General features: G+C 34.3%; 1 protein-coding gene across 2 annotated transcripts in view; it reads left to right on the forward strand.

The window, feature by feature from the left end:
- The window catches only part of LOC148829504 (A disintegrin and metalloproteinase with thrombospondin motifs 20), a 155509-nt gene extending 146913 nt beyond the window's left edge, over positions 1–8596 (forward strand). Inside the window, exons 32-39 of one of the 2 annotated variants that reach the window (XM_088924181.1) lie at positions 142–339; positions 949–1078; positions 2397–2491; positions 2593–2687; positions 2999–3132; positions 5074–5165; positions 7173–7277; positions 8507–8596. In XM_088924181.1, coding sequence (XP_088780307.1) covers positions 142–339; positions 949–1078; positions 2397–2491; positions 2593–2687; positions 2999–3132; positions 5074–5165; positions 7173–7277; positions 8507–8596 — 939 coding nt within the window. The remainder of the gene's footprint in view (positions 1–141; positions 340–948; positions 1079–2396; positions 2492–2592; positions 2688–2998; positions 3133–5073; positions 5166–7172; positions 7278–8506) is intronic. The other variant, XM_088924182.1, reaches the window with a different exon arrangement.
- Positions 8597–11943: the final 3347 nt, after the last annotated feature.

The raw sequence follows: 11943 nt of genomic DNA on the forward strand, positions 1-11943 counted from the left end.
TGTCAGGATGTAACCTGACTTTCACCCATTGCTTGCCAGGATAGGCTCCAGCTCGCCTGTGATCCTGAATTGGAAAAAGAGGTTAGAAAATGGATGAAAACAAGTGAGTGACAAGTGGGTGTTTATTCTGTGTATTTGCAGTGCTCAACAAGCTGTGGACATGGATTTCAACAACGAATGATTTCCTGTTCAGAGGTACACTCATCCCAGGATATTTACTCCTATGACCCTCAGTCTTTGCCTCATGCTGACTGTCCAAAGCCATATCCCCCTGACAAACAGGAATGTAATTTAAGGCAGTGTCCTGCAGCCTCCTGGAAAGCTGGTCCTTGGAGTAAGGTGAGTATATTTCTCAGACACTGATTTCTTGTGAGGGTTTCATCAACCAAAACAAAGCAAAGGCTAAGGATTTTTTTTCAGAAGATCAGTCAAATTCTAATCATGATTATACTTGCTGGTGAATAAAAAGGATAGCATAGTTAATACTTTAGTGTTGATCACCTAGCTGAAGAAATGGTAGTGCTGGTCAGAGATTACATCCCCAATCGCTTATGAAGGAAGTTGTGTGCAGAGCTCTGTGCAGCCAGGGAGCTTAATGCAAAGAAGAATGGAAGTGTAACATTCGAATTTGACGTCCACTTAAACATTTGATAAATTTCACCATTTAACACTTAATTATATTGCCGTTTTTATCTAAACACTTAAGTGTGCTAAATTATGCTCTTATATTGAAGCGTTTCCACTTGGAGAATGATTTGTCACTTAAAGACTGTTTTTTGTCAGTGTTTGCCATTTGAAAGCTGTGTGCCATATATTTATACTCCTTTTAGACTAACTTCACCCAAGTCTTGACATGGGATAGATATTACTGTACATTCATTATGTGTCAGATATTAGTCACTACATACCTTTTAAGACTAATGTGGATTTGATTGTTGTTTTTCACAGTGCTCTATGACTTGTGGAGCAGGCGTAATGGAAAGAAGAGTGGAGTGCCTTACCACTAAAGGTTTACCTTCTGAAAGCTGTGACCAAAACCAGAAGCCTGAATCCAGGGCTACCTGTCAAGAGCGAGAGTGTAAGACCTAATAGATACCTACCTACTAGATAGCTAATAGATAGCTACGTACGTGAACTACTTTGACCTAATAGATGCCTTGCTTATATTGTGTTAAATTGTCTTAATCCCACCATTAGAAGATAATGTAACATCAATTTGCAAAATAAATCATTAAAAACACAGTAAAATATATTACAACATAAAATGATGACACTTAAACCTACAATAGATGGTGTCTTTGTTTTGACAACAAATAGAACCAAATAATAATAAGTTTAGTTTTAGTAATAAGGTCAAATAAATGTGGGACTCAAAATATATTTTGAGATTAGGCTGTGCTTAATATGTCAGAATAAGTAATGCATGCAACCACTAAAGTTTTTTTTTTCCTAGAACATATATTCTGTGAAACCTTTATTGGATATTTTCAGATTTCTTAGAAAATGTAACAGTAACCTTCACTTTTGACCTGAAACACAATACAGCTCTTGAGCCAAGAATTGCAAATTTCCTTTCTGGATGATAAAGTCCAAATGTTCTGAGATACTGCCATTTTCTGTAGGACGGAATGCTTTAATTCTCATAGCCAAGTTTGGTTATTGTAAATGAAAATTATATGTCAACCGTACAGATGAAAGCAACTGCACATGAGAAAAAAAATTCTAATCAGCAAACCATAACCACCTTTCCACTTCACAAGGAATGTCCCCACAAACGATATGGAGAACAAGAGTAAAAATTAAAAGACTTTCTTTTAAAGAATCATGTATTCTTATTATGATAAAAATAATAACGTACCATACATACAATAACACATCCGAAGAAGGCTCCACAGCCGAAACATTGTTTCATTTCTTTTCTTTTCAGCATGAAATAAACCTTTACTTGTTCCTTCTTATTATGATGTTCAGTTATTTTCACTTGAATACATATTAATGAAATCATGGTGAAAGTTATTGTGGTGAAAGTAATAGAATAAGATAAATAAACAGCCTTTTCTATGTGAACAAAAGCATAGTTTGCACTGCATAAATTAGGAACAAGTAAAGGTTTATTCCATGCTGAAAAGAGAAGAAAAGAAGCACAATATTTCGGTTGTGGAGCCTTCTTCTGGTGTGAAGAAGCATAAATTATACATTATCATCTCCTGTTGAACAGGTTAAAAAATATTGAAATTGTGTTTACTGTTATTATTGTAGTGTTGCAGTGATCTAGATTATTTCTTCTTCCTTCTCATTGCATGTTTTCCAACATATATTAAGGACTGTTTAGCAACACATTTAATGTTAATTGACATGATTATTTTGTATATGGTTATTTGTTTTTAACATTTCAGGTGAATTGTTCACGAGCTGTAAAGACGTACAACTTAAAGAAGGGTCTCGAAAAGAAGGGGAATATTTTCTCCGTATTAAAAACAAAATTCTCCAGGTAGGTGATATGAAAATAAGTATTTTACTTTTAACTGACAGGTATGTTTGTGGCTGTCTTTGCATTTTAAGAAAGTGTTTCAATGACACTTTTTTTTTCAGGTCTACTGTGCCGACATGCAGTCCAGTGATCCAAAAGAGTATGTGACTTTACGCAGTGGTCAGACAGACAACTTCTCTGAAGTATATGGATACAGGTATGTCTTCTGGGTGAGAAAATAGACTTTTTACAGTATTAAATAATCTTAAAGTTGAGGTGGCATGGATACGGCTTCCAAGTAGCTTATCTGAAGAAGAACACAGAAACCCTGTTGGTTCGCAGGACCCTCTGATGGTGCCAAATTGAGAGAGCACAACCAGGAAGCTGCTGTATGTCATTAACAGAGGAAGTGTGTCCCAAGCCTCGTGCATCTCATGGATGACTCCTACTACCACCACTACTACTACTAATTCAAACAGAATTACATTTTAGTGAGCCTAAATTAGTAACTTTTTGTCTCATTGATAGGTTGCAGAACCCATTTGAATGCCCTTTCAATGGAAGCAGAAGACAAGATTGCTTTTGCAGAAATGACTACCCTGCAGCTGGATACACACTTTTTCATAAGGTTCGACTGGATATCAGTACCATGCGGATAATAAGTACGTAATTATCAGGCAATGGGTATTAGTCATGAGTTTTAAAGTGTTGGTTCATGTAATCTTTTTGTTCCGGTTTGGTTTCTTAGTGATTTTGGTGTGCCGTATTGCTTGTTCTTAATATGTTTTATTGCTTCTGTAAAGCAGATGTTAAAAGGTTCTTCCAGGATTCATATTAGCAAAAATTACTTTCAAATTAGTCTGTCATCATATATAACTGATACCCAGGTGCAATATTACAGATAGGTCAGGTTTCAATAGAGGATGAATGGCAGTGAGTAAAAGCTGTCATCCCAACAAAATAACTCACAATTATTTTTAAAAAATCTAAAAATAATGCTCAGTAGTGTTTTAATCACTGTTTAAAAATATTTTTAGTATACCTAAAGCCTTGCTCTGCTAGGAGGACACCAGTGGTGAACGTAATTAAAATAAATAGGTGTTCCTTTCCAGGGACACCTTAGTTACGTCAGTCAAAATAAAAACTAATAGCTATGTGCACATTGTACTTGTTTACACTGGCAAAATTACAATTTTGCACCTTCTGCTTAGATTCAGTAATGTGGTAATATATTGTAATCAGCAGGCCTCAATAAACACCATTGAGTCATGTTTAAAAGCCCTTTAGAACCTCTTATATGAAATATTACTCATTTTCACAGTTGAGAACTCAGTGTGACTCTCCGAAAGCTGAACTGAAACCTCAAGGAACTCTTTTACCCAAACATATTTTATACATTTTTTATTTAGATATTTTTATCCACAATTTCCAATATGACTACTAAGCTGCTCTGCTGGTGCTGGTTTTAAGTAAAACCAATGTGGAAAACAAATAGGCGCTTAACCTCCTGTTGTTTTTTGGGGGGGTTACTTTGCTGCAATTGGTTTGCCACAGGGATTCTGAAAATGTATGAAAGCAAGGCTATAGACGTGAGTGAAGTTAAAGTAATTTCAGAAAGTGCAGCATATCTCAACTATAATACAGTAGATGTTGGTTCAAGGCAATATTTCAGCACATTTTCAAAAGTTGTTCAAAAAATTTTCATAAATAACTCTACTTTACTGCTTAAAGACCTTGTAATCTTTGTCTCTCTCAAGAGATTTGATAGGAGGTAGTTCAGACATAATTACCACAGAGAGTCCAATCAAGTAGGGTATAGCTCATCATTTTGATTGCTTTTAAATATGATATATCTGTATTGGGGTTAAAATAATTATACATGCACATGACAACATATCTTCATGAATTGCGTAGTCTGAGCGGTATTCTTGAGTTGTTCCAGGAAGAATGAAAACATTTTTTTGCAGCAGGGCAGTCAGTTCTCTGCCATATGTCCATTTGAGGCAACATATGTTTGTAGCAGAGAAACACTCAGACAGCATGTTACTCATTTGTTTTGTGCTTTTTTTTGTAGGTAGAAAAAATAATGAGTTCAAGATGCTTTGAAGATTATATAGTTGAAACATCCCAGGAAGATTTTTGAACACTCTAATTTACTTAGAAGGCATTCTAGTTATTAAAAAAAGAAAGATTAGTGTTTCCTGCCTGAAACATAGTAACCTCCACTTCTTATAATATCTAAGGGTCTTCAGCTTTTTGTTATGAATCTATAATTAAGCTTTAAATGTATTTTTTGTCTTTCATTCAGTTTTCTTCATTGTTTGCAACAGTATATACAAAGATTAATCTTCCTTTAAAAGCAGCTCTTTTTTTGTGTCTTAAAAATTAACCACAAAATAAATAGTTGGTTGTTGGTCTACCAGAATTATAAATTCATTGTAAAACTGAAAAATACAAGTTGTCAGTTTTACAATGAAACAGAGTAAAAAGTTCTTCCATTTATAGTATCTACAATGTCAATTGTTTTAGTTCTTAACTGACCATATTTCTTAAAATAAACTTCAGAATTGTAGTTCTTTCATGTACTGTATATTCTCTTGTAGCCACAGACCTCCTCTTCTCCCAGACACCACTGGGAAGACCAGTTCCTTTTGCCACAGCAGGGGACTGCTACAGTGCTGCTAGGTGCCCACAGGTATTAAACTGAAGTTTCTCGAAAGTACATCTTGAAAGTTTTTGTCCTTCTTTCAAGAAGAAAAAAATGTTATTTTGATCTGCATTTTTGCATGAAGTTTCATCCAGAAACCCTTAAGAAAAATTAACATTGTACAGGTTTTTGTATAATATAGCATTGTGAAGATACAGGGGGTGGTCAAAATAATGGAAACACCTATTGAAAAATTTAATATTTGGAAGTAACTAAATTACAATTAAAAAGGATTATGGTACTAATTACCATAACGTTTCCATTAAAAAAGATGTCTTGAAATCAACACTTTATTATGTGAGTTTCTAAAGCAACATAAGAGATTAACACATACTGTAGTTAGTGCCCTAATTGCAAGTTTGTCAATCACAGAAGCGGCAAAATTATTTAATGTGTCAAGGGGAACAGTATCATGATGAAAATCAAGACGACATATGCCAAACAAGGGAAAACAGCTTCAGGAAAGAGGATCAGTGGTAGGAGGAAAGCTCACTGACAGGGATGGACAGACACATAAAAGGATAGTCACTAAAAGCCACAAATCAAAACACTGGCCTTAGAAATTACCACAGAAATGAATCTACACCTCCATGGCCCAGTGTCAACACAAAACTGTATGTCGTGAGCTTGACAAAGATTATATTTATTATAAGCCATTGGGTATCCATTGTAACCAAGGCCAATGCACAGCATTGCACCAAACCTGGTGTAATGAGCACCAAACCTGGACTTCTGAGCAGTAAAAGAAAGTAATATGGTCTGATGAATCATCTTTTACTGTTTTACCTACATCTGGATAGGTTTATGTTTGGAGAAAGCCAAAGGAAGCCTTAAACCCACACTGCCTGTTTCCAACTGTTAAACATAGTTGTCGATCTGTTATGTTATGGGCAGCAATCTGGTGGGAGGCATTGAGCACAATTATTACTCTGCATGGTAGAATTCCAGCCAATGAATACAAAACCATTTTAGGCAACCAGGTGCACTCTATGGTGCAAACACTGTTTCCTCAAGATGTTTCAGTATTCCAAGACAATAACACCCCCATACACATTGCTAAATGGTTTTAAGAGTAGTTTCATGAATGTCGGTGTTAAGTCAAACACTTTCCTTGGCCTCCTCAATTACCATGTCTAAAAATCATTGAACCTTTATGGGAAATTCTTGAATGAATTATTGAGTAAAGAGTAAATCTCCACCTCCTTCATTTTTCAAAGAACTATAGGCTTTTTATCTTCAATAATGGATCAGTACAGTACTATCAGAAGGATTGAAGCTGTTCTGAAGGCAAAGGGCAGGCCGAATCCTATCATTTAATAAATATGGTGCTTCCATTGTGGTTCTCACATTCTATATATAATATGTACTGTATATACGGTATATGTGTGTGTAGGTGGTTTAATCTATCAGTGAAAATCTAACAAATTAAATATGCCTAAAACAGCATTAATACCACATTGCAAATGTTACAAAACAATTACAATCATGTTACATAATTCTTGAAGAAAATGAAAAAAAAGTGTTGGCAAACACCAATTTAGTTATGCCATTAAAATATATATCTCCTTACAAAAAGTCCCTTTTTAAAAGGATGTGAAATGGGACAAACCTCATGTGTTACCAATTTTCTCAGATCACTGGATAAACAAGTCTGACTTTTTAAATGTAGGGCAGCTTGTTTCTGGCACCACCTAGGTCTTGTTGCTAGAAATATTTTTCATAACCCTCTGACCATTAACATGGGTTTATAATATCTAAACATATCAAAATTATTCCACCAATATTTAGTCCTTCCAGGGTATAGTTTAATGTTAAGAGCTAGCACATTATTTGCTGTAATTGTCACATAAATTGTATATATCATATAACACGAGAAAGAAAATATCTGGATTTAAATTTATGGAATTTCCTCATCTGCATATTGAATTGCAGATATTACATTCCTGCTGTGTAATTATTTTTTTTCAAGCATAGTAATTGGAGTCCTATTTACAGGGCCAGTTCAGCATCAACCTGACAGGGACTGGATTTAAGGTGGCTGAATCAACAAAGTGGATATCACAGGGTAACTATGCAACAGTCAAAGTTCACAGATCACAGGTAAATTTGAAGGTTATTGATTTATACTGATTAATTATATTATTTATACTTATTTATATAGGAACAGAAGAAACAACTCATACAAACATGTGAACATTAAGTCTTAATATATGAAAATATAGAAAAAAAATAATTTCTAATGGCAGCAAAAGACAGTTTGTTCTACAAACACTGAACATAGTAACAAAAAGTTATTTCTTCCTTCCTTTTACTGTTTGTTTCTGGGGTGTCTGGAATCTGCATAGGAAGAAGTTAATATACTGTAGCAGCAAGTGCTCAAGTAGATAGTATGAAGTAAGCTCATTAAGTACTTTTTAATAAAATTTAAAAAAAAATAATAAAATAAAATTTTAAAAACATTTTTAAACTTTACTGGAAGCCAGTAATGTAAGTACAATTAATCACCTGACAAGCTGAATTATGAACATGTTGTAAGTAGGATACAACATGCTTTGGTAGTCTAACTGGGGCAATGGGCTAGTAAATACCTGTAACAAGGCATGTGTTTCTGGTCCATGGCATGTTAAGGAATATCACCATGGATATAATGTTGAAACAACTGAAATTACATTTAAATAAAATATATCTGGCATTATGTAATCAACAGTGTTCAGTGCTAAACTTAAATGGAACAATACAGTATATAAATAATGGAACCAAATGGATATTGTAGAAGTGTCTACTTTCATAAATGCATCATTCACTATCTTAAAGATGGAAGTCTTTGTACTTTGACCAGAAAGGCTTTCAAAGATTTGTTTTTCTACCACTCTTCTACAGTATATAAGTTTTATTATTCTTATTGTTATATAAATCATTTTTGACTCTTGTTCATTAGTATCATTTGTATTATTCCATTAGTATTTTAGTGTTGTTGCATTTTCTGGTTACTACAGTATGTCTGATGCATGTAATTTTGCATGTTTTGAATACACATTCTGTAAATCAAAATGTAAATTTTCTATAAATGAATACTTGACTTTTCCTCTTAAGCTTTAATAGTTGTGCAAGCTGCTGGAAAGCCACATTGAGTAAACAATTGATGACAGTATTCTGTTGTATGTAAATGATAAAGAGGAGCAGGCTGGGGACAAAATGTGCAACAGATTAAAAATGTAATGGAACATTATATCTGGTTGATATTTTGAAGTGTTTATGCCAGATTTGTTCGTGAAGAAGTTGTCTATGCATACAATACAAATCCAATGCTTTTTTGCTAATGTCTGTAGGACGGGACCAGAATCTATGGAAGATGTGGAGGATACTGTGGAAAATGTATTCCTCAGACTACCACTGGTCTTCTTCTCCAAGTGCTATGAAGAAGAAGCTAAAGCTGAAGTGAAACAAATCAAATGCATCTACTGGGAATGTAATCACATTTGTCTGTGAATTCATTTGCCTGCTTATACTGCATCATCATGCTTTCTGGCATCTCTAGACTGAGGAGTGCTTTGTCTGTCTGTGAAAGCGGCCACAGCATAAATGATTTTCTGAAGATGGGCCCATATGCTGTGCCAGCTTTCTGGTATGCTTAACATTTGCCAGATGCACAGGTACTGCATATTGGTACGTAAATATTGCACTTCAATTTTAGATAAGGTGTCATACTTAGTATACCTGTTGGTTTTATCTTTTAATGCAAAGGGACTCACAGAGACTACAGATAAATTCAAAATTTATAACAAAGTTTCACTTTCTTAAACCAGATATCTTTTTGTAACACATGAAGTTACAAGTCCCCTGTACAGTTTTACATATACATGTGGGAATTATGTCAGTGCCATAATTGAATGCTGGTCATTTTTAATATATTTCCAAAAGAACAAATAATTAATTTATTATTATGTATATTTATAAAATACATTAAAATGGAAAAAAAAACGTTATAGGCTGCCAACACTAGTGAAATTTCACAGAACTGTGTGCTACTGAATTACGTCTTTTCAAACAGGGTCAGGGAAGTGACAGCACAGACAAATGGTCTCTGAAACAGTCAAACTATATGAAAACAAGAACATAAATATTACCTGCAAGCTCCAAGTGCTTCTACTCTGTGACACTATTAAAATATAATAATGCATCATGTGTATTGTTTCAACAGATAATAATAAGTAGTTCTTCTACAACAGAAGACATAAAATGTTAACTTTAATGGTAAGATGCTCAAACACCTCACATTGATCCACAAGACACTGTTAAGTAAACAAATACATTTGCACTGACATTTCTCATGACATTTTTACCATATACAGTATATTATTTATTTCATTACATGATTCAGCATCTTACAGTGGTTTATTTAATACAAGTATTTACGTAATTACTGTGTTTCTAAGTTGTCCCTGTGTGCTTGTGAACTGGCATCCTTTCCAGGGTGTAGACACTCCTTGCACTCTATGCTCCAGGCACAGGATCTGGGTTGCTACAACCCTTACAAGGTTTAGTGGCTGTCTGATAATAGATGAAATCATACTTACTGTATTGTTTTATCTCTCTCAAGAAAATTGAGAGAGAACAATAGCCATTCATGCAGCAAACTGAAGTATTACTTTGTGCACATTAAATAATTCAGACCATTTGTTTTTGAGACCTTTACTTCCAGAATTCCCCAGAAATGCAAGATATTACTAGAGTCCAGAGACATCTTGGGTGGCTCAACTAGTAAAGTCGCTCACTTAAAAAGAAGGTTGAGTTCCATGTTCACAGGTTCGCTAGCTGACTGTGACTGGGATTCCTCAAGTAGCGGAGGATAGGTGCTGGCATGCGCAGAGGGCTATTAGTTAGCCAGGGTTCTCTCAGCTCCCAGTTTACTATCCAACTCTACAGGCTTATGGTGCTGTCAGTGAGAGACGTGACTCTCCTGCAATCAGTGCTCGACCTCTGGAACAGGGTACAAGTGTCCCTGTCATGTTAAAAGACAAATGGATTGGCGAAAACTTTCTCCACTTCCTTATTCTCTCCCAAAGTGTGGTTGCGGGGATGTTGCTGCTACATAGAAAAACACACTTTGTAACTGTATGACTTTATGCGAGATGTCTTTAAACCCAATTTTTGAGAAAGCAAATACTGTATAACAATTGTGAAAGAGCAAATATAGAGGCAAGTCATGCTGTGTGGGACTGAATTTATTTATCTTGAATTTTCAAGATTAGTATATTACGCCAAGTTACGTGAAAAAGAGAAGAGTTTTCTAAATAACCTAGTACGTTATTCAAACCACAGAAAATTACCCGCTTTATAATAGTGTTGACCAATGCTGTTTGTGTAGTAACAGTTCTAGAGGTTTTATATTTTTAAATCATCACTCATAAAATATGTTGGTAGGTAATTAAACCCAGTAAATAAATTAAATACTTTATTAAGAGTTTGGAACTAAAATCATAATACTTGGTTTTGAGTTGCTTTCCAAGACTAACAATGGCCACCCCTGCTGTATTGTATGTTGTTAAAACTATTCTACGTTTTAAGAAAACCTTGTAGGAATTGCTGTAAAAACTGGCATCTGAACTAATTCCTTTGTTACCGATATCATAAAAAAAGGTTTTGTCTAGCAGGTTATTTCTGGGCTAATAGAGAACCTGTTTTAGCAGTGAAACCATCAAAATCCTCTTTCCTATTGTATTGTGTTTCTTCCAGGTGTGATGTAAAAATTAGTGTGGGAGATCCCAGATAAATCATGTTAATTTTAGCTTATCTAGATTTGCAAGCAGCATGTTCAGCATTCGTGTTTACAAGAACATAAATGTTCTTATTTCTTAAAGGTTAAGGTACTTTAAAGAGAGTTTAAAACTCAGTCATAAGATGAGTGAAATAAACGTATGACTGTCTTGATTTTGACATTTTGAACATTTAATGAAAGGAAGAGGTAAAGTATTTTGTGTTTAAAAGTTTTGTAATGTCATCTCAGCATATTTCTGAATTTTATGACAGCTGAGTTTGAATTGAGCACAAAGATAATTCTAATCAAATTCATAAATATACATTTGTTAGTATTTGTGTGGAAGGCCTATTCACCCAAACTGCATCAAACTCTTCAGTGCAGTGTTAGAAAAAAAGTGTTGATCAATGAAACTTATCACAAGAGTTACTTCTGAGTTACTTGTTTTGAGTAATAGATGATAATAGAATTTTAGGCCACAAAATAACAGAATGAAGGAAACACAAGGGATCTTTCATGTGCTGCCCAAGTACCTCTGAGTTATATGACAAATTCCTTCTGTGTTACAAATGAATTATAAAATAACATAGTCCAGAGGACTAGAATCTTGTGGACTTTTTTAGTCCAATTTTTTAGGTTTTATGTTAAAATGTAGACATTTTATCAAATTATACAACATTCCCCAAATTTGAAAGGATCTGTCACTACAAGTTTTTCATACTGTGGTTTTTTTTAAAACATTACAGCTTTGTCACACCAAAACTAAAATATGCCATTATAATGGTAAAATATAGAGGTTTTGTCATATGCCAAATATGTGGTGTGTGGAAAGGCCTTCTACATGCGTTAACTCTCGACAGAACTTTTAAAAGTTGACCTGAAGGACTAAATAAATACGTTTTATTACCTTAAAGAAATAGAGAGTTTAGATCCTCTGCATTTCCATTTGTTTCCTTATTTGTTACCTGTGATATGTCGTATTATTTGTGGTTTTCTGATGTTACTGTC

This window comes from Atractosteus spatula, chromosome 8 (genome assembly GCF_055471065.1).
Source record: "Atractosteus spatula isolate fAtrSpa1 chromosome 8, fAtrSpa1.hap1, whole genome shotgun sequence".
In the NCBI taxonomy this organism is placed as follows: Eukaryota; Metazoa; Chordata; class Actinopteri; order Semionotiformes; family Lepisosteidae; genus Atractosteus; species Atractosteus spatula.